Here is a 26,049-nt window from a genome sequence, read left to right as displayed (position 1 = left end):
AGACAGGGATCAGGATGGTGTCTAACGTGTCTAAGTCCTGCAGGCTCCGGGGCGTTCCTCCACCGATGGGTGTTTGTCTGGGATTAACTTTGTGGTCTCTGTAAGCACGGACGGACACTTGCGTGAGTGAGGTGTCACGGGCTGAAAATCTCTAGGTTTGACAAATGTCACCAAATTCTAGAGATATGTCTCAGAGAAAAAAAAATGTAGCTGGTCACAGCACAGGTGATGTCACCAGCCCTCACCCCAGTGAAGGCAGACGGCTTGGGGTAAACCAAGGCTGACGTGAGCTGCTCCCCGGTCCTCATCTGGTACTCTCCATCCCCTGCTCACTCAGGCCATCACGAGCGTAGCGTGCTCTCCTCGTGAGGGCAAGGCCTGCAGAAAAACGTGAGCATGTTAGGGAAAAACACAGGGATGTGTTTCACGGAGCCACGATGACTCTTCAGCCAGGAAGATGCTGCTTGTAACACTGGGAGCAGGACAAGCCTCAGGGGCACGTCTAGTGAAAGGGGACAGGGTTTCGTTTGATTTTGGGGAGGGCTAAGCTCACCCACAGGGTCCAACAAGACATTCAGGAAGGCAAGCCCTCAGCCAGCACGGGCACAAGAGGCTAGGAATTAATTCCCAGGTGCCAGCCCCTGCTCAGCACAGTCGCTAAAGGACTGCTAACATCACTCCTCTCCGCTTTGCTGCAGGGTCATGGTCTTCTCCTCTCTTCATCGCTGTGATCGCTCTGGGACTGCAGTGGCCACAGGAAGCTGCCACCTTCCCGGCCATGCCCCTTTCCAACCTGTTTGCCAACGCCGTGCTGAGGGCTCAGCACCTTCACCTCCTGGCTGCCGAGACATACAAAGAGTTCGTAAGTGTCACGGCCCCTGGGCATCTCCTCCGCGCTAGCTGGATGGTTTCAGGACCATGCCACAGCTTCCCAGCCAGTGTAACTTTCTACAAACAGAGACTTTTCAACTGTTAGCATCTTTTCTGCCAGCTCTCGATGAGGAGAAAGGGTCTCGATAGGACAGGACAATGTCCCATCAGCCTGGACTCTGTCTCCTCCTCGCGGCTCTCAGCCCCCACCTCTTGATCCTGCACGGTCCCCTCCCCAGGGCCATTGCTGCCCGTGTCCAAACCTACCGCTCAGGGTCAGCTGTTCCAAAGAGAAGCCTGGCTCTGAAAGCAGTGGGAGATGGCACAGGTATTTTGCAAGACTTGCCCGTGACGGCCACCCATGGCCCCGGCTGATGTCGAGTGCTTACAACGATCCAGTTTCTGCTGTTGCCAGAAGGTGGCATGAGCTGTCACTTTGGCAAGAGCTGTCCTTGGGGGCCATCCACCCCTTGGAGAACCCAGTCCCAGGGTGTTTTGCCTTCACCTTAGCACTTTGGTTCAGTGAAAGGAAGACCTTTAGGTCTAGTAGCTATTGTGCCAACATAAAAACTCCCGTTCCTAACTGCCAACCCCGTACAGAGACACCTCAGGTCTCACACTTTTTTCTCGCAAAGAGTAACCGCTTAGGTCAGCTCAGGGAAAGCGTCTATGGTCTTCTCCCAGTACACAGGCAAGAGATCCGACTGTGTTTGGGATGTCTCCACAGGAACGCACCTATATTCCAGAGGACCAGAGACACGCCAACAAAAACTCTCAGGCAGCATTTTGTTACTCAGAAGCCATCCCGGCTCCCACAGGGAAGGATGATGCCCAGCAGAAATCGGTAAGTTCTCTCCCCTGGGCCAGCACAGAGCTGTTTGAAGAGCCCAGCTGTGCTCCGTTACAGGAACAAAGGGTTTCCATCTGTGAGAATTTCAGTGCTTCCTGAGGTGTCGTTCCTCCTCTCCCTTTTTTATTATTTAAACCCTGCATGAAGAAAGAAGAACTCCTCTGGTCATTGGGTTGTGCTCCTCGCTTTGCAAACCTGTCTGCATCTGCTGAAGCTGCAGGAGCAGCAGCACATCTCTGGGTGTTTCAGAAGGAGCAGGACATGCTCTACCAAATACCTCACCTGCATGGCTTTGACCCTTTTTTTTTTTCTTATTTTCAGGACATGGAGCTCCTTCGGTTTTCCCTGGTTCTCATCCAGTCCTGGCTGACCCCGGTGCAATACTTAAGCAAGGTGTTCACAAACAATCTGGTTTTTGGCACCTCAGACAGAGTATATGAAAAACTAAAGGACCTGGAAGAAGGGATCCAAGCGCTGATGAGGGTAAGTTGGAGCATGTAGCATGACTGCAGAATAACAGAGAAGATCCATTGCAGGGCGCTCAGCTCGCGGGGTCTTCATGAGATCCAAAGACCACGAGAAATCTCCCCACCTTCCGGTCTGAAGACCAGTGGCACCCTTTAGACTTTGCTTACCTTAAGATAATGAGATCATGACACCCTGTTGCACATGTTTCATCACAGGGGAGCGTAAGAAAACGCGTACCAGATGTTAACAGCACTGCTGTAACCGCCCAGATAGCACCACGGACCAGGGAGTTCACAGCAGTCCGGAACTAAAGCCTTGCCAAACTCAGCACCCAGGAATACCCAGTCGCTTAAATCTGCTGTGCAAACAGCAGCGTAACCCCTCCTACGTCTCCACATCTCCATGCAAAATATCTTAAAGTGGAGTACATTTTGCAAGGTTTGCGATCTGGCTTTAAGGACTCACAACGTTTCATAAAAACGACATGTTTAAGTCTGTGTGCAGATGTAAGATCTGTGTCAAGGGTCGCTCTTAATTTTCACTCTTTAATTTTAAATGAAACTGCCTTTTGTCTGCCAGGATTCCTTTTCAGCTGTAACGTTGTGGTTTTGTTTAGTGAGGGGGGGCCTAAGGTGGTTTACTCTGTAGCTAAGTTATCCGCCAGCATCACCATGTAGCTAGAGCTGTGAGATGTGTATCTGTGAGAAATGAGCCTGGACAATTATTTACGTCTTCTAGCATCTCAGTTACTTTGGAAGTCAGGTCCTGGGAGTAAACAGAGATCTTCTTCCCTGGCACTTCAGCTGGAGTAAGTCGGTGTATGTATCAGCACCACGTCCAGATTTTGCCCTCCATGTGATACGTGCTTGGGCAGTGGGAAGCAGTACACAGAAACTAGACAAAGAATCCCATTTCTTCCATTTTTGACGTTGTTTTCTTAACCAAAACCAGCCTGTTTGCTGTGCTAGCTGGTGAGCAAAGCGGGAGGAGTGGCAGCCTGCAGATCACTCTGCTCCAGGTGCACGCGCTCTGGGTCTGGGTTACAGCTTTGTTCGCTGGTAAAGTGGGAGGAAAGACAATTATTTGCCCAGTTCCGCATCTCCTTGGCTGGAGTAGCTACAGAGAGACCCTGCAACTCTCCCCTTACACAAAAGACACACCGCTCCCTCCCTGCAGCCTTGTGCCCAGCTCCCAGCAGCAATTTGTGTAGCATCACCCCTGCACAGTTACCCTCCCTGCAATCTCACAAACTCAACAGGAGGTTTGATGGATGATTTAACAGGGGGGGAAAGCCCAACCTCCCGCAGAGCTGGATGGGAGTCCCCTTGGAGGGTGCCCACCCCCAGGCCCCAGCACCTCTCCATCCTCTTGCAGGAGCTGGAGGACCGGAGCCCGCGGGGTCCCCAGATCCTCAAACCCACCTACGACAAATTCGACATCCACCTGCGCAACGAGGACGCCCTGCTGAAGAATTATGGCTTGCTCTCCTGCTTCAAGAAGGACCTGCACAAGGTGGAGACCTACCTGAAGGTGATGAAGTGCCGGCGCTACGGAGAGGGAAACTGCACCGTTTGACGCCGGGTACGGCTCCCCAACCGCCCCGGCCCCTCGCTGGCCCCGGCTGCCCCGCTCCCTATGCAGAAAATGAGAGAATAAACCTGCTACCTGCCGCCCGGTCTCTGGCTTTTGGGGGGCTGTGGGGATAGGCCGCCATGGGGGGCTGGGATGGATGAGGCACTGCTGGGGCAGGGTGGCTGCGGGGCCGGAGGGGGTGGGTATGGGGCTGGGGTGTCAATGTGGGGCTGGGGGGAGTGGATTTGGGGGCTTTTTCCCTCGCACTCACGGCTGCAGCCGGGCTGCTCCAGCATGGTGGAGGTGGTGGAGGTCTGGGTGCACACAGATGGGTGTGAGGGGGTAACCCCCCAAAGCCAGCACCCCCGGTTACCTTTGCCTCACTTATTTGTACCTTTCCGAACTACTGCTGCCTTGCAGTCGCACCTGCTTAACTACACTGGGTTAGTTCTTTCCTTAGGTTAGTGTAAAGACAGAATACTTCTTAAACTTACTCTGCGTGCTTGGTGAGGAGGGGTTTCTATCAGAGGAGGGGTTGATTTTAACACCAGAGGTGTGGTTTTCGTATTATAATGAGAGAGTTCACTCTGAGGATGCTAATTAGTGGGCTTTCACTGACCACTCACACCCTGTATGGACGTTATGCACCCGTGAGGATATGTACCCCCTTAATTTAATTAATATTTTCAGGCTCCGGATCTCTCTTTAATCTGGGGCTTCCTCAGCAGGTCTGCTCTCCTTGGGCCCATCTCGGTGTTTCTCTGTTCCGGCAGATTCACGGCGTCATCCCGCTCTTTCAGAGCCACGTTACCCTGTGCTTATCTTGGTTCTCCCTTTCCCATGCAGATTCCCCTTCATTCCAGAACGAGCGCAGCGAACGCTTTCTTTCTCTCTTGACGTCATTCCCTTTACCTGTTTGAAGCCCCTGTTCTTTGTACATTCCGTCCTTAATTAAACAGTGTTACACAAGTTGGTCACCAGTGGGGCCACAGGCCTCACCGCTGCAGTCCCTCGCCTCGCGGCTCAGAGCGGGATCTGCGGCCCCAGGCGTCTCTGCCGTCAGGAGAATATTTAATATAACAAACACACTCACTGCCCGAGAGCGTGCCACAGTAGAGGACTTAGGGCATCCCACGGAGGGCTGTTCCTTCCCTTCAGTATTCCCCCTTGTGAAACACAGCATCTTGCTTCCCACTCAGATTTCTCTAAGTTCATGTCCAGCTACTGGATCTTTTTTTACTTTCCTGGTTAAAAAGCTCAACCAGTGTCTTCTGGATCAAATCACCCCTTCCCTCAGTTTTTTGTTAAATTAAACGGGCCATGCTCCTCTCTCCTTTCAAGAGGGATCTCAAATCATTCCCAAGACTCTTCTCTGAGCTTTCCCATTTTTCAATCATCTTGTCTTCCCAAAGACAGAGGTAAAAATCTGTTCTCAAATAACCATTCGCCCTAACGCCCCACCCTCGTGATCCAGGGAACTTGATGCCCCTTCCCATCGCTTGTGCTGCCTTTGACATTCATTCATCACACAAGAGTTACAAAACTTCACTTAATTTAATGAAAAACCTGTTTGAAACTAGAAATAATCTTTGCTTTACATCGTTATAATGTCCCAAATACAAGTACTGGAGCTCAACTCATGTGCCTCAACACATTATCACAAGACTTTATCTTATTTCTTTAAAAGAAATTTCACTTGGAGAAATCCTTGTTTCTGTGCCCGTGCAGATGTGTGTGAGTACCACAGCCGCCTGCTGGCAAGACGTCTCCCTCTGCCGTCTCCTGGTTTCTCCTGCAGATCAGAGCAAACCTGAGCTGTAGGCTCTTGCAGGGAGGGCTCGTTCCTTTTTTTATTCTATAAGTGGAATACGCATCTGTTACACTGTCTAAATAACACTTGTGCCACTAAGCTGGCTTCCATATACAGCTGATCTGGATAAGGTGACAGGAAATCACCTCCTCTCCAAAACCAGCATATATTTTGGGGGCTTAATTTTAGTAACACCAGGATTATTGCCCATTTCTTTTGCTGTTACGTATTTGGAGAGAAAGAAAACATTGGATATGACGCACATGTCATTTCACAGCGTTAAGACTTTCATTCCTAATCAAATGCCGCAGAACTTTTAGAAACGATGTGAAGACAGAGCTGCCCTAATTAGATGGCATCTCCCAGCTCATCATCAAAACTGAGATCAGACAAAACTTCTTCTTCGAGTTCAAATTGTTCCAAGGACAATTCGCTGACCTGTGAAGAGAAATCAAGAGTAAATTTCTTTCTCTGCAATGTATTTTAGCTTCATCCCTCTGCACCTGGAAACAATATATTTTTACCACATACAAGAGAGAGCTTCCCTGGAATTTACCAACTCAGGAACGTTTCTGTTTTGGAAAGACTGACCAACATCACAAAGCAATGAACCTAGAGGACACCCAGCAGCTCTCCTCCCAGGCAAGTCCTTTCGAACTCCTGTCTGTTTCTCTTCCTGTCAGGCTGGAAGGTGCCTTGCAGAGAGAGCACCCAGTTACCTCCTCCACACCATCACAGGGGAAGTGAGACGGCAGGAGAGGTGAGGGACGACTCTTCCGGTAAAAGAGAGGTTTGAGAAGCAGCAGGCTTTCTGTTTAACTTTGCTGCACACTTCCTTTACGGTCATTGCATGTTAGGTCAGTTCTCTGCATGTTTAAAAGAAGTCAGATAGAAGCAAAGTAACTAAATTCCATCAGATATTTTTTTTATTAGTTGAGAAGTTGAAATTTCTGCTGTTTTGTTCTCTCTATATATTTTCCTCTGTACAGCCCCACACCAAACTACCTTGTATCTTACTGCTCCTCTTCTGGAAGAAAGGAAGAGAGTTCTGCCCATGGACACGAGGTGACTCAGTGTCATCAAACGGAATAACGTGTCATAAGGTTCGTTAGACACTTCCTCCACGCAAACTGGAGGAGGAGTTACCGTGTAACGCATCATGTGAGAGTGATGCTTGCTTTCAAAAGACCGTGGGGTCAGTGATCTCCCCTGTAAGTAGCGGTGTTTTCAAACCAAGCGAGATGCAAATCCTCTGCTCGGGACTGGCTGCGTGCAAACGCTGGCACGCAGAACTCATCTCACTGAGCACGGTGATTAAAGTTTTACCGTTGTACCTGGGTGTTTTTGTTCCGTGCAGGCTAACAGATCCCACAATTGCCTGCACGGATTTCACCAAAGACTGTATTTCACCAAAGCTTTTAACAGTCATCCCCTCTGGGTAAGGATAAATTTATGAAGTGCATTTCTAGATAGATAGTTTGATTTATTTAAGAACTTACTAAAAAAAATAATTTGATTTAACCTACTGTGCCTTTACTGGGATTTTTCCCTCTAAAAGATTCTACGAAGAGCAATCCTGCACGCTGCCATGCGTCAGACTTGTCAAGCTGCACCCTAACAGTCCTGCACCCTAACTGCTTTGCTCTCCTGGGCGATCTCAAACATACACGCGTTGCTACACAAAGGTACCCCAAAAAAAGCAAGAGTTTTAAAACTTCAGTGTGCTGCACAGTTCCAAGATGTGGTTACTCCCTGGGATTTAAGTCAAGGTAATTGCTGCATTAAAGGAGAATGTCAGAGGCTGTAACAGTGAACAGCTGTATCTCTGCTCTCTAGATGTCAACACACAGGTCCTGTACAAAAGAAAAATATCTACTGGTTTTACCTGGACAAGCCCCTTCAGGTCCTCTTCTGTTAAGGAGTCCGTGAGCTCTCCTTGGGTGGAATTGTATTCCACAGCCACTTTCCCATTCTCTGAAACAGAATAAACAGAAACATGGCTAATTACTACTGCGTGTACCAGCAATAAACCTACCCTAAACTCCAAACGGGACAATTCTGCTTCACAATGCTTTCAGAACAACTGGCTGGTTGGTCTCAATGGGTGCGCTGCTTTCTCTGGCATGCCTGCGTCGCCTAAAAGCTCAGAGAGCAGAAGCCCTGGAACCCAGAGAAAGCAGACCTTGCAGCTCCTAGGTAGGCACGAAGCCAGCTCCCGTGATTAAAAACTCAAAGGAGACAACAGCCCCAAAGATGCAACACTGAACCCGCAGTGGGGCACAGAGCTTTGACAGGACCTGGTTGGCTTGGAACACAACAGGAACACCCCACACCTCAAGAATCCCAAGAAAGGTTCAGAGAAAAAGAATTCATATGGATGATCATGACTGTTACAATATCAGCCCAAAGACGCCAGCGTTTAAGAAAAAACAGGTCTTACCTAAGACTACAAGGAGTATCTTCTGAAAGGCACTAGACAAAGCTTTCCCAGCCGCGAGTTTCTGAACTCTTCTTGAGGCTGTGACAAGCTCGAGAGGATCTGAGCGCAAGAAGCAGCACGTTATTAAGATTTCACTCTGCATATGAAGCACACCAACTGCATCCGCGCTAGGAAACATAACCAAACACAGCCCTATGGATCTGGTAAGAAGTCTGCTTATGTTTTGGGAGTCACTGGCAGCGTGGCAGCACCCTCAGCGGGGCCTGGTGTGCCAACCCACAGCGGCACACGATCCCCAGTCCCGTGTCACAGACGCAGAATGAAGAATCACACGGCACGTTCACACCAGAAGCGGCTGCCGTGGGGAATGAATAATGCTGCAGGCGAGAGGGAGAGAACAAAGCGACACTGGTGTGAAGCAGGCGGGGAAGAGGCATGCTCAGGATCCCTTGCCGCATAGCACAGCAGCTCACAAGGCACAGATCCTTGCCTCCAGCTAAATTCAGAGACTTTATCAGACCCAGAAACTGTGCAAGACTGACCAGTGTCTGTGCCAGCTGCTAAGAGAGAGCTCCAGCTGCATCCAGAAACGTACCGTCACTGTTTTCCACCTCCGCCTCACCAAGGGCAACTCCCCTGGTGCACACCCCATGGTTGGGCAGCGTCACCTCTACAGCACACAGGTATTTCACCGATCGCTTCTGTAACGTCTTTCCCAGTTCCTCATTCTCACCCTCAAAGCCAGATACATTCTGCAGCTGTTGGGAAGATCACAGATAATTAATTCTGATTAAAAAGGGGATGTTATGACCTCTTAGGCCTATGCCTGTGCAGCACAGCGCGTGACTCCATGCCGGGGCAGAGCAGGGATGTTTACTGCTTTGACCCTATTTTAAAAACACGTCATAGTCCCCACCCTGTGGGGGTCTCGGTCACCTCAGACACTCTCAGCACACAAAGATGACTGCCAAGCCCTGGCACTGCTTTAATCACAGCTGCCCCTGCTTGTATTAACAGAAACCAAGCCAGTGCCCTCACCCATAGCAACCTTCTCTCCTCAGGCTTTCAAAATACCCCCATTTGTGGTCCAAAATGCAGCTCCTGTAGCTGTCTATTATTTGCTGATTTGAGAACAACTCTTCTCATTCCATCAGCAGCTCTAATTAAGAATATGGGATGGGAAGAGGATGAGGGGAAGGATAATGGATGAATACAAAGGGTCCCTTACTGTGATGAGGCGACTGGACCAGCCGTTAAAGCCGAGGTAGTGGTTGGCCAACTCCTGGCACTTGTTGCTGCTGAGAGCAAGGACTTGTTGCCGAAACCCCTTCTGCTTGGTGCAAACACAAACCTGTCCAGGGAAGAAGAACTCCGGTTAGCCAGGCTTTGCTTTCTCTCTCCGGAAGAGCCATCCGAAGGTAACCCATTCCCTGACCGCATGCGCGCTTCTGAGATGTGTAAAGTATTTTTTACCCAGGAACGGGCCCTGCCAATTATTCCAGAGGAAGGACGCTGCCATTTTGCTGCTTAAATGCCACCTGGGAGCCAGCAGTCGGGGACGTCACCACGGTGGTAGCATCCAGCCAAAAGTTAGTAAACTTTTTGCACAGGGAGCATCACCGAGATCAACAAGTATTTAATGTAATTCTACCCTGCTGCTGGAGGTCACGGTGCTGAGTCCTGCAAGTTTCACACCTCTGGTCGTTCTGCTTACCTTCAAGGGAGATTTCTGAAACAGCCTTTGCCCATTGCACATGTGCTGGGCTCTGCTGGCATCTCCAGCTGAGTAAAACTTGATCACGGCGTAATAGCCAGGCCCTGCCACGGCAGCGTTTCTGTGTGCTCGCACGGAGTAGAGCAGCCCAAATTTGGAAAACACTGAAAACAGGGAATGCTAAGGAAAAACAAGAGAAAAAAGGGTCTTTTCAAATATCTATGAGTGCTCCAGGGGCTGAGCAACAGCGACAGAGAGAGGACAGCTCACAAGACGTAATCACCTAGAAAAGGAGGAAAGTTTTTAGTACTGTTTAATGGCAACAAGCCCTGGAATAAGCAGCAAGGCTGAAGATGAGCATCTCTGCATGAAAATAAGCTTAACCTGGCTGAACCTCTGACCCTGACGACACCTCATCTCTGTTATCATCCAGCCTCTGCATCAGGAGGAGAGCAAAGACAGCGGGATTTTCTGACCCCCCAGCCACCCTCATCCCACACCGCCTCTCACTCTCTGCCATCCCGCTTTGTGTGGGCGCACTGCTGGCCAAAGCTTTCAGCGAAACATTAGCACCGTACTTTGCGGGCAGTGTAACAGGGATTTGTTCCCTCTTCCACCTTGCGCTGTTGTCTTTGCAGTTTTGCTGTGCAGACCACAGAGGCAGCTGTGGCACAGGGACTGAAATCACCCTGGGGTGGCCCAACAGCCCTTTGGGTGGCCCTGCACCCAGCATGCCTCAGGGAGACAAGGAAACTAAAAAATTACTTAAAAAAAAAAATTTTAAAAAGGATTTTAAAATATATTACTAGCAGACAGGTGAAGCTGTCAGTGCAGATGGGGGGAACTGGGCCCTTAGGTCCCGAGGGGAAGAAGGATCATGGGGGGTCCTGATCCCTGCTTTTCAACCCTGGGAGGGTCCAGACCCCAGCTCCTCAGTGTCGGGGGGAGCAGGTCCCAGACCCCAGCTCCTCAGTGTCGGGGTGGGTCCCAGGCCCCACCTCCTCAGTGTCGGGGGGGCAGGTCCCAGGCCCGTGCTCCCCAGCCCCGGGGGGATCCAGGGCCCCGGGGGGATCCAGGGCCCCGCTCCCCAGTGCTGAGGAGGGGTCCCGCGCCCCTGCCCCCTAGGCCCAGTCGGAGGCCTCGCCTCACCTCCAGGCCCGGCTCAGGCTCCAGCCCCCAGACCAGCAGCGTCCGGCCGCTGCCCGTGGGCACCCGGAACTCCACCACCTCCTCCATGCCCGAGCCGCCCGTCCGCCCGCCCCGCCATGGCCCGGCCCCCGCCCCGTAGGGCTCGGTTCGCCAGGCGGCAGCAGGGAGCACGGCCGAGCGCCCACCCCGCATGCGCGGCGCCCGAGCGGCAGTGTCGGCATTCGGGCGGCCGAAAGCCCGCACAAAACCACACGAAACCGGCAAAAATACTGCACCGGGGCTGCGGGAGTGGCAAGGACTACACCGTTTCACGTGCGTCCGAGAGCAATGCGGCGGCGTGGCCGCAAAAAAACTACAGCTCCCGGCATGCACTGGCAAACCACAGCATGGCCGCCCGGCAGCCGAGCGGCTGAAGACTACAGCTCCCGGCATGCCCCGCGGAGACAAGATGGTGCCGGGGGGTTGCAGCTCACTGCCTCTCTGCCTATTCCACCGCAGCTCGCAGCGTGCTTTGGTCTCTGATGCTCTAATTTCTCATTTCTTCCTCAGCTTTTGTCAAGCACATCATGTCTGGCTGAAAGAAAACACTTCAGGTGAGTTCATCGGGGTCTCCTGCTGCTTCTTCCAAAACTGGAAATCCCGCCTGTGATAGCCCGGGGCAGAGGAACCAAAACCCAAACCCCACAAGCAAGCCTGCAGTACAGGAAAAATCCCAGCTCTGAGAGCACAAAAGGCTACGTTCATGGTAACGAACTTCATTCGTAACTCGTGCCGTTTAAAATTTGTCGGGACGGCAGCACCCCCGTGACTGTCAGTGGTGGTCTGGTTAATTGTGACGATTGTCTGCTTGGAAAGAAAGAGGTTGGTGAGGTTTATGGCGATACATCTTCTAACCCACCAGGAGCGAAGGTGGTCATCAAACCGCAGCCGGTGGAAATAAATATTTTAAAACCTGGAGCAGTGAATGATTTGATGCTAAGAAAATACTAAGTACTTGGCAAGGAAATTTCTGAACTAAGAAATATCAGCATTGCCATTAACATCAGCAAGAATATGGAAAAGGTTCCACTGATGCTTGTTAAGCTGTTTTGCATTTCGCTAAGCCTGCCTGAGGAAAATAGAGAAACAGGTTTATTTTAGGGTGAGCGATCCCTCTGAAATCTATTCAATTTAAAAGAAAATCCAGATTACTAAGAGCTGGCCCTAGCCTCCCCTGCCAGTCTCATTATCTCATTTACTCTTCTTAAACATGTCTCCTCTCCTCAGCTGTGAGAAGAGCAGCAGGCCAAAAAAGAAAAAAAGACCTTCAGATACTGCTATATGCACAAATTAAACATTTAAAAATCTCTTTCTCCCCTCTACAAATCTCTTTAAACATTGGAAGGTTAAAAAGGAGACAGACAGAAGTCTGAACTTTGAACGTTCAGCATCCTTTTAATCTTGGTTTTTGTCCATTTCTCTCTGGTTTCCTGTTCTTCAGATCACCAATATAAGGTGTCTACACAAAGCTATTTGCATGTAACATTGTTTTTTATAATGGTGTGGAATTACGGTTATTGACATTTTGGGGTCATCTGAGAAGGAGCACTGTCATCTCAAAGACTCATTGCGTTAACCCCTTTTGTGCTTGTCTCCCAGGCTCTTGGGAATGTTTGAACCCACCTGAGCACCACAAACAGTGACATTCCTTCATCCATGTCCCTTCCTCCTTGGATGCTGCATATCTGCAGAGATGTTTTGTGTGAGCCACCATGAGGAGTTGGCCTCTACATGTGTGTGCCTAAGCCTCAGTATAAAATGAGACATCTGCAACTTGGTTTTGTACCTTAAATTATTCTTTTCAGGTTTTTTCTGTCACATTTGGCTCATTAAATGTCATTCCTTCCTCCCTTGAATGGTATCTCTGCTTTGTCTTTGGACTACTCATTGAAGTGGTAGATGGAAGAGACCACCAGAAAAGGCCAGGGGCCCTTTAAAAAAAAAACCAAAACATCAGAGAAAACATTTAAAACATTCTTTTTTTTCTATATCACTGACAGGTCCAAAAGTCTGGTTTTGAAGGTTGGATCCTGATGAATCAGCAAGTGGGAAGGAAAGTGGGGAAGTGATGGATATTTCTGGGCCAGGTCCCTCACGGCCTGGGACAGCAGGTCCCTAGGGCGTGGGTAGTGTCCTGCCTAGGATGGAGCTCAGCCAGGACAGGGCTCCCTGGGTGGTTCCTCTCCAGGTAGATGGCATGTTCATGGCCAGAAGCTGTCTGGGGCCTGTGCGATGCAAGGTGGAGGCTCTCTCCCTCTTTCCACCTGCAAAAAAAAGTCATCAGAGCATCATTAGAAGTGATGAATAATTCATGACAGATAACTCAGCCCTCCCATCAGCAGAACACCTGGGAGCAAAAAACACTTTTCTTTGATTTGTTCCTTATTCCAACGTCCTCACTCCATGACTGACTGGAAATTGAAGGTGTTTTGCTCTGATGTGGTTGACTTCAGCTGCCACTTGCTGGTTTCTGTGCAGTGACTGAGTAACAGCTGCTTTCAATTCCCACTGCTTGATTCAAATCCTCATAAAACGCAACATAAGCTGTTTATTTTTGCAAGATTAGATTTTAGCTTCTGCCTGTGGTATTTCTACAGCTTCCGTTAGGGAGAATCTAGGCATCTCAGGTCTTTAATGTACTGTCTGTGTTTGAACCTGCTAAAGCACCACAGGGACAGGATGGGAAAGGACACTGGTTTTGCTGCACGCTCACTCCGAGGTCACGTTTGCCCTTGCCGCCACCGTGGCATTGACTCCTGCAGAGGAAGGTGCTGTTGCAAAAAGGAACTGAGCAGAGGAGAGGCAGGGGACCTGCCTGGACTCGCAGCGGAAATCCATAGCAGATCAGGGGCCCTGCTAGCTGTGATATTCCTGCCCCAGCAAGCCGAGAGGCTGCACTCTTGCTCCTATATGCAGAATACGAGCCTTGTATTTGAGCCTCCAGCTTCTGTGCAGAGAGGAATGACGCTGTAAATTAAAACTAAAGAGACTCTTGCGAAGAGACGGACAGAAAGAGAGCAGTGGAAAGAAACAGAACTGGAGAAAAACATGAGGGCTGTGAAATCCAGCTTTTGAAGCGCCCTTGCGGTAACAGCCAGCCACGCTTCCCTCTGAGGGCCTGTTCTGAATCTTTAGGATAAAGCAGAGTTGATTTGTACCAAAGCAGGCTGGAATGAGGCACTTGAAGAGGCGCGGTATATACCTCTAGCATCTCTAGCTATACACCTCCATATGGGCCTCCTTGTCCTGCCTCCTCCTCTGGAAAAGCTGAGGATCGCGAGGAGCAAGCGGTTTTAGTTCCATGGACATTTATAAAAAGCATCTGTGGACACCAGCGAGTGACCCCACACGCAGACCTGCACTTCAAGACTCGGCAGAGTCTGTATAAATTGGGATGGCCCGAGACAATAGCCAGCACTTTGTCCTTTTGTAGTTTGGATGCTTTAGTGGAAGTCCAGGGGACCCTGAGAAGAGGTAAAAATAACCCCCCACTCTAAGGAAAGCCTATGGCTGTATCTCCTCAGGCTGTGATAAGACAAGAAACTCATTCCAAAGAGAGTCTGGATGTCAGGAGAGTTAGTGCTCAGCCCTGTGAAATGGAAAAGACAGATGGAGACTAGCATCCTGAGGAGCTATCAGCAGCGCACAGCAGGGCAGCAACATCGGGAGGAGGATGAGGAGTACGGACTGTGCTCCTTAAAAGACTCCCCCAAGACCACCAGACCCACGTACGCACATATCACCATCGTCACCGTCAGCGTGTGAGGCCAAAGGCCTTTAGGGAAGGCAGACACCTCGCTGTATCATGTTGTTTGCACCCTTCATGTTTGGCAAAATGACTCCGGTTGACCCGATAGCAAGCCGGGGATCCGTCGCAGGGGGAAAGCACTGCTCCGTGACCGTTTTGTTATTTGTCTCAGGTCAGAGGTGGAAGACAGCTTTGCCTTTCCGTGCCGATCTGCTCACACCCTGAAAGCAAACACCTGCAGATTTACCGGAGTGATAACAAACTTGTAAATGTGCTTTTCAGAAACTTGGAGAAAGACGTATAAAGACAGTGAGGAAGCAGGCAGGTCAAGCCTTCCTGCTCCACATTTCAACATAAGCACCAGGCACGCAGGTTTTATTTATTCTCAGGTAAAACTGCAGCCCCCTGCTCCCACGTGCGCTCTGCAGTGCTCAGCAGCACGTCAGGCGGTGCCAGGATCTGTCCCGCAGGCGGCTGAGTGCAAACATGAAAGGTATTGGAAGGAGCGAAAGAGAGCACGGGGTCTGTGTGTGTAGGTTGGGGTGCTGGGGTGGCGTCACGCGGCGGCTGTGGTACAGGAAGCCCGCGGAGGGGTTTGGGGGACAGCCTCTGCTAGCTGCAGGTGCCTATCGGAGGGTCAGTATTTTGAATACACTCAAGTTTAGTTGTGCATCTTTATTCCGTCCTTTTGGGGCAGGAAGAGAGCTCGCTCTGCCCCATCAGAGAGATTACACCTGCAAACCAATTCAAGCTGTAATTGCCAAATTAACCCCCTTTGCCCTAGTAGGCCAATCTGCCCATTTTACTCCTATCTTGGCTGTACCTACTTGGGGAAAGCCAGCAGCACACGACCTCAGGACTCCCCCGGGGATGACGGGGACAGGACCTGGGCCGTGCTGACCCCCAACACGGGGACCAGAGACAAGGGAGCCACCAGCCAAAGCCCTGCGCTGTGAGGGATGGGGGGGTTCCTGACAGGCCGCCACAGCCAGAACACCTAAGCATCCCGTTTCTTGGTACAAAGTGCAAGTTTCTACCTTACGTGGGTGCAAAGGCGCTTTGAGGGACGAGCCTCAGCCCCCGCCGGGGGTTTCACCGCACCCCCATCGCGCCAGCGCTGAGGGCCTCAGGCAGCCGCCGCCCGCCCCGCTGTGCAGGACAGAACTGCGCGGCTCTCGTACTCCCGGCTTAGCCGGCCCGTGTGGGCAGCGTGCGGCCCCGGCTGCCGTGCCGGTGCTCACGGCAGGCGAGGGGAGAGCGGACCGGCGGCTCTGCAGCGACCCGGCCCCGCCGTCGGGTCCGCTCCCTGCCGCCGCGCCGCTCGGCCACCTCCGGCTCCGCTCGGGCGGCTCCGTCAGCCGAGGCGCTTCCGCCTGGCTGACGACGGGGAGCTCTCCCAGCTGTTTTCCGTCAGCACTCGGCTCTTTCCGCCTAGGGCTTCGGGTATTTCCGGCAGAAGGTTCGGGTGTTTCCGCCGCTAGCTTCGGGCGGACTCGGCGCTTGGCCGGCCTCGTTCCTTCCCTCCCCGCCGCCTGCCCCGGTAACGGTCGCTGGGAGTTTAAATGAGCAGGGGCCGGGCCGCGCCGCGCCGCCGCCGGGACACGCACTGAGGCGGGGCCGGGGCCGTCCCGCTCCAGGCTCGGCGAGGAGAAGGAGGAGGCGGCGGAGGCCGAGGCCGGGGAGAGCAGGATGACGGTGCTGCAGGAACCCGTCCAGGTACCGACCCCTGGGCGGCACGGGCTCGCCGCCGCGCTCAGGCCCCAAGGCCCGGCCCGGCCGGGCGGAGGGAGCCGGACTCGCCGCGTTTCCTTCTCCCCGGGGGAGGCCTCCCCGCCGCCGGGCCCTCTCCTTGAGCCGCTCCCGGGGAGGGGGCTGCGGGCCCCGGGCGTCCCTTCCGCCGGTGGGAGCGGGCCCGGCCCGCAGGACGCTGCGGCCGCTCTCGGCCGCCAGCCCGGGCTCCTCCGCCCTCCCGGCTGGGAGCCCATGGGGCTGCTGGGCTTCCTCGCTCCTTCGCGAGTTCCCTCGCTATCCCCTGCGCCTCTGGGACGAGCTGCCCTCGCCCTTTCTGCCCCTGTCGGGCCCCCGCCCGGGGGCAGCCGGCCTCCCCGCAGAAGCTGTCGGTCTCCGGCGGCCCCGCAGCTGGGTCGGCTTCCAGAAGAGGCCCCTTCGGCTCCCCCCGGGGATCCCCGGGAGACCTGTTGATACCTCTCTCTGTCTCGCTTACCTTTCTGCCTTTGCTGCTATTTCATTTTTTAAACGCTCACAGCATGCTCGGCTCTGTACGTGTCGTGCAAATGAAAGATGTTCCTTCTTCCCAAGAGGTTAGTACCTTCAGATTGATGGCAGTCCTAGGAGAGAAAATAACGTAAATTTCTTTTTTTCTACCGTATTTTAGTCTCACTGCAGTTACCGTGATGAGCTTCCTGCTCTTGTTCTCGGTCTTCCCATCCAAAAGGGACATCACAGAACTAAGAGCTGCTTCTTCTTTCCACCTTTCCACCATGCACGTGACTCTAAACTGTGATCTTAATTAATCAGTCTTCTTATTCATGTTCTCATTCTTTCTTTGATTTTCTCAGCTTTTTCACACAGTGAGGTTTTTTCTAGTGATACTAGAAACCTCTCGCTGTGTCTTAGTAATACATGATTGTGAATACATGATTGTGTTCTGCCATGAACGTAGTGAAAATTCTTGCTTTTGGCTCTCCTCTCTTCTTTTAATGAAAAAGTGGGAGAGGAAGAAAGACTCCTGTGGAAGACCACCCTGCTGACTTGATGGGGTTTGTGCAAGATGGTGACAGCGATGGCGCCCTTGTAGACCAGGGGTTTGTGTCCTTGATGCCACTGTTCCGCTCACCCACTCTGAGAGCAAGGGTCAGCGTGGTGCTGGAAATGCTTTTGGCCATCCGGTCCCTCTTCTGCAGTGGTCGCACTTACACCTCGCTGTTGGCATTGGAGCTGGACTGGTGTTTTGCACCAGTTGGATACTCTAGGAAAACATGGGATTACAGCAGAAAAGGAAGCAAGAATGAATTGCAGAGTGAATGGGAAACAATATTTAATGTTTCCGGTAGTGTGCTAATTAGACTAACCAACTGGAAAACATTTGCTGTTCTGAAAGTTCCCCGATAGAAGTGTGCGGTCTTGTTTTCATTTTTTTTCGGAGAGGTAAAGACCTTCTCCATTCTTAAGCTCTTATAAGCTTGGATGTTTTGGTGAGGCTTTGCTGTGTTGAATATATCTATTTAGATTCTGCCTGCTTTCAAACACCAAACAATTCCTTTATCAGGTGACTGCTGTTACCTTTGCTGCTATTCTTTACTCACAGCAGCACTGTTACGTGTAGGATTTGTGATTTATGGCCTTGGGTGTATTGTTGCTTTTAATGGCAAGGAAGCTGCCTGTGCACCATCCAAAATGAAGTCAACGGTTGCATTCTGTCTGGATCTGCTGTGGTAGCTGTAGTCCTCTTTGCGCCGTGGCTGTAAGCAGTGGTGTAGAGATTGGACTGCTGTACCACAGGACCTTTCCAAACCAGCTCGTGCTTTTTTTTTCTCACTAGTGTAACATGTCCAGTGAGTGGTCTCCATTTTGCAGTACGCATCTGGGTGAACTTGATTGTGTTTGTGAATTCCCATCTTAGCTGGAGTCTGCATACTTAGCTCTGTTTTTCTATTTTTTTCTTTAATTATATGATTGGAGAAGTTGACGCTACTTCTCATTTTTGTAATTGCTGAGATTTTTCCTGTCTGTTTTTCTGTTCTCTTCCAGCCTTTCAGATGCTTACAGAGCTTAGCATTCCGGGAAGGAAACTGTCATCTTTACAGTTGAGATATGCAAAGCATGATAGATAAATAATGGAATCTGTGTGTGTATGTTGCCTTATAAATGTTGGATTTTAATTACGTGAAATTAATGACCCAAAAGGCATCCTGTTCACTGATTAGATTTTTTTTACTAACTCTTTTAATTCCTTAAGATGAACTAAAGTGCCAGAGTTGACACAGACAACAGCCTCTCCTGTACTTGCTGATGTGGTCAGTTTAAAACTCCTCAGCTCAAACGTAAAGCCTTATATCCCATGTGCTGGGAAACGGACTGGATGCCTTCCAAGTATTTCTGAAAGACATCTTGGAAACAAAATGAACACTTGCCTTGGAATTCAGCTGTTTAAGGTGATGCTCTGCTGTGACCCACCCAAGCATCCCTCGAATGGTGCTTGAGCTGTGGCTCAAGGCTGTGTCATGGCTGAAGACCTGCAATACCGATGTCTGCTTATTTAGTGGGCAGTTTGCATAATAAGTAAATGCAGCACAGCTTATCACAGAAAACCCTCCTTCCCTCTGCCCTGAAGAGGTCTTAAATCGTGATAGAAACTGATTGCTTAGCATGTCAATAGGCTATAAAGCTTTAAAAATAATTTCCAAGGCTATACGACTGTCAGAAGAGAACACCTATCTTTTAAGAGCTCTTTGGCTTAGGTGTGAAGTGACACTTGGACAATGCACAGGATTTTCCGGGTAGAAGATGGACCTGTCTGAATCTGCTTTTATTTTCTCCTTTCTGAGGATGCCTTGCTGCAGAGCTGTGGCTGGTATGGTACTTTTGGAATTCCCTGTTCACTTTGCATTTGGAAATTAATGCATATTTAAAATGAGTGACTGGGGTCTGGAGGTTTATCTGATCTGCAAGCATGCTTAAATAAAACTTTGAAACACGTAAAGCTTCCCTCCTGTCCGTGTTTGTAGCCCTGAGGACAGACATTGCAATAAGTATCTCCACTGCTTTGCCCATCGTTGCTGCTTCTTTGGGTTTCTGTTGACAGGTTCCATGTAAAATTCGATAACGGTGATAGGGAGGAAACTAAGACTGCATTTGGATTCTACTTGTGGTTGTACTGTGGTGTCCTGCACCCAAATCTTTTGGGATCCAATTTTTTTTTTTTTTTTTAATTGGATAAATGTCCTCAAAGTTTTTTTGCTTCAGACCACTCTTCTGGTGTGGCTTAGCATTGTCATGTGCTGCTCATGCTGTGCAGATGTATTGAACTGCTGCTAGAGCAAACTAAATTACTACTCTTTATAGAGAGTGATGTTCCTGTTGAAAATTTGCTTCTTAAAAGGCGCACGCAAAATCTTCATTTTCGGTAGTTTGAGACACGGACGTAGTTTAGACATCGGTTCTCGCAGGAGATTGTTACTGCGTAGGTATGGCTGATTCTCTGCACCTTCCTTTCCTCTTCCCGCTCTGTTAGCGGAGTGCGTGCAAAGATCCAGTCTTCAGCCTTCGTCTGTTGAAGGCGTGCGTCCAACTTGCACCTTTTGGGCTGCAAAATTACAATTATTACATAACAGGGGTTACTACCAGCTGAATTTTTGCTTTCACTTTTTTTTTGCTCAGCAGCGGCTGTTACTTGCGCCAGCGTGTAGCGTAACTTTCATAATCTGGTAGTGGTATAGCCAAAAATCACTTGTGTCTTCTCTCAGCCATTGGCAAGATTGCTTCTGACAACTTGCTCCTGTTTGAGAAGTCAAATGACATTGATTTCCCCACCACAGCCCCCAAACCTTTGTTCTGTAAGCACGCTGAGTTACATCCCTGTAAGGATGGTATTTTTAACCTGAAGATGGCACAACTCGGGTAGGTTCATCGAAACATCACTCGCGGCTTGGGAAGGGAAGAGCTGCTTCTGAGAGCAGGAGAAAAAGGAGAGCTTAGGCTGCTCTAACTTGGGTGTAGTCTGAAATATTTTAACACCCTCCTTCTGTCTTGTACTGCTTGTACAGCACTGTCCGTAGTGCACAGAAAAATGTCCAGCCTTGGAGCTTTTCAAGGTAAAAGGGAGTAATCGCTGCAGGCAGACTCAGCGGCTGAACTTATCTAAGCGTGGAATACAGCTGGAGATTAGATGTTTGTATTATAATAGTCAAACTAGGAGAATTCATTTTTAAATACTTTCACACGAGCTTAAAAAGTACCTGTTGACTTTTAAAGTACATTGTTGGGGCCTACTGATAGAAGAAAAGAGTATCTCTGTGGAGACTTCATGTATAATATTCTATATAGTAATTGGAAACGCTGGTGTGTGCTGTCATGAAGACTGTGTAGGCTTCCCGTGAAGAGAGCTTGCGCATTTTTCACACCCTGAGTTTGTCAAGTTTGTGTTGGAAGAAGTAACATATGGTCCATGTAAGTCTGATGTTTGATTTTATTTTATTTTTTTTAGATTAAATTGGCGCTTGCCTTTCCTACTGGGAGTAGCATTACAGGGTGCTATTTCTTTAGCTCTAGAAGATTTCTTCTAGTTTTGGAGTGTCTGATAGCTATCAGAAGATAATTCTGTTTGTCTTCAGTTGCTGATGAATATTGGAGAAGTATTAGACCACAGCGCTTTGAGTTGCTAAGTTTGGATCTCGTTTGGATCGGTAATAACAAAACTACTGCAAAATGGCTGGCTGCTGCTTGTGGGAAACGGCTTTGGAACTGGCGCAAGGCTGCCAGATGGGAAGGAGCTGCAGCCCTGGTACCGACCCCGCTAACCTCCGAACACAAGCCCTGATAAGCGTGCACACCGCCGCTTATAGTAGGTGGGGAGGAAAGGCTGCATAGATTTTAAAATAAATTATTTTTCCTATCCTACCCCTCTTTTACAGATAACAGAAGGCTTTAATCTGATATGAAGAAAATTGGCGGAGTAGTTTGTTGCAAAACCCGTGTAACCCAGCCCTATTCTTTTGCTGGACAGCTCTTGCTTGTAGTTCAGCTAATGACGACAGCAGTGCAAGTTAATTATGACAGCTGTTTAATTGGTGTACACGGTTTGTACACCTGTATGTCTGTTTGATGTGTGTTTCACTGGAGTAGTGCCACCTTTCCAGTCTGCACAAATATTGACAGTTCCAAACTCTTGAACTCACGAGGGAAGGCAGTACCCTTAAGCAGGTGGCTGGTTTTGGCCAGGTATGGGTATAAGAGCAAAATGCAGAAGTAGGTTGCCTTCATATACGTCTGGATATATCAACTTCTCCATCTCACTTGCATTGTATTAATTCTTGTGTGACACTGCAGAGGTGACTGATGAGCAAGGACCCTAACAAAACAAAATCTTAGTTCTTAAGGGAACACTGGTATCCCTTCCAGGGAAACGCCGTACGTCTAGCATACCGCATCAACAGCAGTCTCACACTGACAGCCTCAGATGCTAACGTGATTTCTGGTCCTGTTGATTTTTGGTTTGCTGTGTCTCAAGTGGAGACAGTTTAAATGGTTTTATGCATAATACCATTAAAATGGGTTGGATGCTCTAGCTTCTTCCCGCTTCCCCTGCTCCTCCTTGGGCACAGCTAAGAGCAAAACGGAATGAATGCTCTGGTAACCAGTTGGGGGGTGTTTGTGGTTCTTACCTTTACTTACTGTTTTATTGTTTGATTGTAGCTTGCAATAATTCATGCTCAGTTATGCACCCAGCCAAAAGTCAGTAACGAGCGGAAGTACTCACTGTTATTTCAGTGCACGCTGGCTGAGGTTTATATAGTTGTGTATGGTAAGTAGTGAGCAGCGTTCTTAGGTTAGTTCATTACTTCAGTGCTAAGCTGTTCGGGTTTTTTTAAGTCTCCTTACTAGTAGTTGAAACAACTAGAACTTGGCCTGCATGTTTGTCCTTCTCCATTCCTCTTACAACTCCAGTAAAAGAAATTTGAACTTTGCATTTTGACAGTAAGAGCTAATGAGTTTTGCATTTTAAAAGCTTCTCTCTAAATTTAGATTCTTTTCTTGTCTTGCAGGCTGCTATATGGCAAGCACTTAACCACTATGCTTACCGTGATGCAGTGTTCCTTGCAGAAAGATTATATGCAGAAGGTATGTACTTTCCAAATGTAAAGTTGATGCTTTTTCAGTTTTGATTTAGGATTTTTGAGCCTCTAGTTCTGCTTTGTTTTGTTCTGCTTGTGATAATGAAGTTTAACTTTCTGCTTGGGGAAAGAGGAAGAATGCCTCTCAATTAGGTTGTAAAATCAAATCATGTAACAGCAGCAATGTTATTTTACAGTAGAACCTCCCTAAAAATATTAAACTTAGGGTTGTATGTTTAAGTACAGTGTTTACAGGGATCTGTTGTACGATATCGAATGGGAGAGTCTTTAATAACCTGAAGCATTGCATGTCTTCCAAGGGCACTTGAGGATAGTACACAAATTCTACAAATTGTCTTGATATTGCAAACTGTCTTTGCTGCTCGCAACTAACACCACAGCATGGTAACGCTCAGCGTTGCCTCACAAACACGTTCTCTGGCATTTAAAGTTTCAGCTTATAACTTTAAAACCTTACTGTAAAATTATTTCTGGGGTTATCTCTGTCCTTTACACTGTAATCAAAAGTAAAATCGGCAAGTCTGATCTCAGTCTTAAATCTGGATGCCGAGTCAAGCTCTTTGAAGAGAACGTTCTCGGTGTGGTACATAATTCATCTCTGCGATGGAAGAAGTGTTGAAGCAGACATCAAATCTAAATAACTTCCAGTTTCTGCCATAGAGAGATGCTTCTGTCATGGTTACTCTTGTCCTCTGTTTAGATAGAGGTTACTTTTCCTGAAGCTTGACTGCTTCGTTCGGAATTCAGAAACTTGTGAGGACTCAGCTTGGGAAGAGGATTTGTAGGAGAGCTAGTCCCTGTTGCCACTTCCTAACATGAAATAAATAAAGCGTCTGAAGGGTAATCTTAAGGCGTGTTCCCAATGAAATAGTGAGTGTAGGCAACGAAAGGACAAGACAGTGTTGGGGTAGAGGTTGCTGGTAATTAACGGACTTTAATAGCCATTCAAATTGGAAAATCTGCTCCATGAAGTGATGTGAAGATAGAACATCAAGTGCTTTAGAAAAACAACAGAAGTAAAATTGCAAACAAAGGAAGAGACCACTTGAAATTAGGATTAAAACTGCTAATGAAGCTGCTTTAGGCTGAAATGGATCTTCCTTCTGAAAGTTCTTGTACCTCCAAACAGCAGTTGTTTATGTCCTGCGTAAGCTAGTGCAAGGTGTTACTAGCAGGTGTGATAATACTCTGAGCCAAGTCTTGGTGTGGCCAAAGAGTTGTTGAAGTAGCTCTGCTTTACTAGGAATGACTGCTTCTCTTGACATGCTGTTATTTTAACAAGCTGGCTAATGACTTATTTAGATTGCGTAGCCAGAAGGATCAAAGTTCTCTTAAAACGGTAGATGTTAAGATTGGTCTGACTATACAAAAGGGCATGTGGAAGTCTGTTATGTGCTGATGAATAAAGAAATGCCCTTGATTCAGTAGAGAATTTCTCTAATAGCAATACTCATTTTCTTGTATCTTTTTCCTAGCTGACTTTTACTCCCTGCCCTTGAGCTCCTTGTACCAAAACGGTAAACAACCAACTGATATTTTTAATTTTTTTTTTCTTATTTTTCAGTGCATTCAGAAGAAGCACTATTTTTACTGGCAACGTGTTACTACCGCTCAGGAAAGGCATATAAAGCATACAGGCTCCTAAAGGGACACAGCTGTACTACCCCACAATGCAAATATCTGCTTGCAAAATGTTGTGTTGACCTCAGCAAGTAAGTAAATCCTTTTTGTTCTGCCCAGGGTTACGAATGCATCTTTTTTTTTTTTTGTTTGGATTTCTCTTTAAAAGCTGTCATACTGCATAAACTAGTAATTCATTGGTCCAGTAAGTTCAGCTCATTTTGCTTACAGATAATGGATCTAACTACCATTAGCCCATGTTGCAGAACTTATAAAAGGTATTTAACAAGTTACAAAAGAGTAGTCAAACTATGTAGGGGGAGAAAACATTGATTGCTGAGATGACTCAAGGAGACCACTCTGGGAAGTGTTTGTTTTCGTTTTGTGTTTCCCTGATACTTTGCTTATTTCATTGAGTGTTTCCAGTATGAATTTAATGGATCGGCCACTTCCCTCAGACAGTAAACTGGCTCCTCTTAGCCAGTGGGTGGGTGACAGAAAAGATGGCCAACAGAAATCTGTTTTTAAAAACCCACAACAAACCCACCTTGAATCCACACCCAAGAGTGCTGTATTTGACATCAAAACTAACTTCAACAGGGACATAGTAGTGTCAAGGTATCTTGCTGGTTTTCTAGATTCTCAGCAGCAAGAGTATATAATGAAATTGCTCAAGCCACAGTCTGTAATGCCCCAAGAGTTTGTTAATAATGGTATTTCACTTCTGTGTAGACCTTTCAGCTCAAATGTATGAAACAATGTCTGGCTGAGGTGCAGAATGACAAGGATGAGGCAGCAAGGAAGGCAAAAACTTTCATTCAGAAAATCTTTAAATACCATGGGAGTTCTTTATGGAACCTTAAATATCTCTCTACAAAAACAGCTTGTGGTTATTCTGTGTTGTGACTTTTTTGGGGTTTTTTTGGGGGTTTGTTTTTCTTGGGTTTTTTTTGAGTGGCCCTCTTTCAATGACAAAAAAAAAGGTTAAATTTATTTAGAATAGGTAACACGATGTTTGGAGTCTCACACAGTACAATGCGATTATTTTGCAGGATTCATGACCAAAGTGCAGGCCTCTCCAGAGGCAGCAGGGGAAGCTCCTTGGTCTTTGATACTCTCTCTAGTAGGCAAGTCCTTTGACATCTTTAGAGTAGTGAGGGTGTCTTGACTTGTGTTTCTTTTGACAGTCTTTTAACACTTTTGGAGCTGTTAGGATACAGATTGCTCTGCATCTTCCATTGAAAGGGAAATCACGTTAATGCTCTAAAGGTCCAGTGGAATAAATTTGAAGCTGGTTATTCCCTCGCTTGCTTTTACAGAGTCTGGTGTGTGCATACAGTACGTCAGCTTCTGAACTAATTTCAGTTAGGTGGGATTTCTTATCATTGCTGTTACAGCTATATGAGATCACTTATACAGATGTACCTTATTTTCTTGTGGGAACAGTCTCCACTGATGGAAGCGTCTACCTACAGGTATAATTTCAAGTGGAGGCAAGAAGAGGCAAAAAAAAAAAAAAAAAATTGTTTGTGCAAGTGTCTGTCTCAAATGCCAGAAGAATGCCTCCCGTCTCCAGATGTTGTTGTATTTAGTCATTTTCAAGCCTCATAGTGAGTGGTCCATTCCGTGTGGGCGGTACTGCTCACTGCAGCTGTAGTAGATGCAAACTGAGTCTTTGTTCTCCTTTTCAGCTCCTCTTGCAAGAAAATAAGGTGTTAAAATCCAAACTCTGTGCCCTGTGCCAATATCGGATCTTAACTGGGTGTATGGAGCCTTACAGATTGTATTTCTTAGCTGGGGGAACAAAGCCAAACCGAGCATTGTCTTAGCTTGTTACTAGGTAAAGTACCTTCAAAAATGAGCTGTCCAGAAGACTTTCTTGTGCTCCATTTAGT

At 48.3% G+C, this 26,049-nt stretch overlaps 3 protein-coding genes and 2 long non-coding RNA genes across 12 annotated transcripts in view; 3 read left to right on the top strand and 2 right to left on the bottom strand.

Annotated features, from left to right (window-relative positions):
• The first annotated feature begins 697 nt into the window (after positions 1 to 697).
• On the top strand, positions 698 to 3,763 carry GH1 (growth hormone 1). The gene is made up of 4 exons (XM_010116869.2): positions 698 to 862; positions 1,598 to 1,714; positions 2,042 to 2,203; positions 3,563 to 3,763. The coding sequence occupies exons 1-4, from the start codon at positions 779 to 781 to the stop codon at positions 3,761 to 3,763; spliced, it is 564 nt and encodes a 187-aa protein (XP_010115171.2). The 5' UTR covers positions 698 to 778.
• Positions 3,764 to 5,295: 1,532 nt separating this feature from the next.
• RDM1 (RAD52 motif containing 1) lies at positions 5,296 to 10,980 on the bottom strand. The gene is given in 8 exon segments (XM_086766574.1): positions 5,296 to 5,936; positions 5,938 to 6,008; positions 7,456 to 7,544; positions 8,011 to 8,109; positions 8,606 to 8,768; positions 9,239 to 9,361; positions 9,725 to 9,904; positions 10,874 to 10,980. Coding segments are annotated over 8 exon segments (834 nt in total). The 5' UTR covers positions 10,961 to 10,980; the 3' UTR covers positions 5,296 to 5,914.
• Positions 10,981 to 11,117: 137 nt separating this feature from the next.
• On the top strand, positions 11,118 to 12,768 carry LOC147597724 (uncharacterized). The gene is made up of 2 exons (XR_015261118.1): positions 11,118 to 11,466; positions 12,512 to 12,768. It is a non-coding gene; the product is annotated as an uncharacterized LOC147597724 (long non-coding RNA).
• Positions 12,769 to 12,873: 105 nt separating this feature from the next.
• On the bottom strand, positions 12,874 to 15,956 carry LOC147597723 (uncharacterized). 2 transcript variants are annotated; one of them, XR_015261119.1, is made up of 2 exons: positions 15,698 to 15,956; positions 12,874 to 13,176 (listed from the first exon to the last, which is right to left on the bottom strand). It is a non-coding gene; the product is annotated as an uncharacterized LOC147597723 (long non-coding RNA). The 2 variants fall into 2 exon arrangements; XR_015261120.1 differs by lacking the exon at positions 15,698 to 15,956 and adding an exon at positions 14,763 to 15,620.
• Positions 15,957 to 16,138: 182 nt separating this feature from the next.
• CDC27 (cell division cycle 27) overlaps positions 16,139 to 26,049 on the top strand; it is a 31,540-nt gene continuing 21,629 nt past the window's right edge. For 6 of the 7 annotated variants that reach the window (XM_086766610.1, XM_086766609.1, XM_086766608.1 and 3 more), the window contains exons 1-3: positions 16,139 to 16,376; positions 22,445 to 22,520; positions 24,099 to 24,246. In XM_086766610.1, coding sequence (XP_086622736.1) covers positions 16,350 to 16,376; positions 22,445 to 22,520; positions 24,099 to 24,246 — 251 coding nt within the window. In that variant the 5' untranslated portion in view covers positions 16,139 to 16,349. Of the gene's footprint in view, positions 16,377 to 22,444; positions 22,521 to 24,098; positions 24,247 to 26,049 lie in introns of those variants that run through there. The other variant, XM_086766612.1, reaches the window with a different exon arrangement.

This window comes from Chlamydotis macqueenii, chromosome 25 (genome assembly GCF_036417535.1).
Source record: "Chlamydotis macqueenii isolate bChlMac1 chromosome 25, bChlMac1.mat, whole genome shotgun sequence".
In the NCBI taxonomy this organism is placed as follows: domain Eukaryota; kingdom Metazoa; phylum Chordata; class Aves; order Otidiformes; family Otididae; genus Chlamydotis; species Chlamydotis macqueenii.
The sequence above is the reverse complement of the archived record's forward strand: the minus strand, read 5'-3'. Positions and strand labels throughout refer to the sequence as shown.

What these genes read in the sequence shown, in the direction of transcription:
- GH1 (XM_010116869.2), top strand. Translation starts at nt 779, where the DNA reads ATGCCCCTTTCCAACCTGTTTGCCAACGCCGTGCTGAGGGCTCAGCAC. An exon ending in ATGATGCCCAGCAGAAATCG is followed by an intron (nt 1,715 to 2,041) that starts GTAAGTTCTCTC and finishes TCTTATTTTCAG; the next exon opens with GACATGGAGCTCCTTCGGTT. An exon ending in GGATCCAAGCGCTGATGAGG is followed by an intron (nt 2,204 to 3,562) that starts GTAAGTTGGAGC and finishes ATCCTCTTGCAG; the next exon opens with GAGCTGGAGGACCGGAGCCC.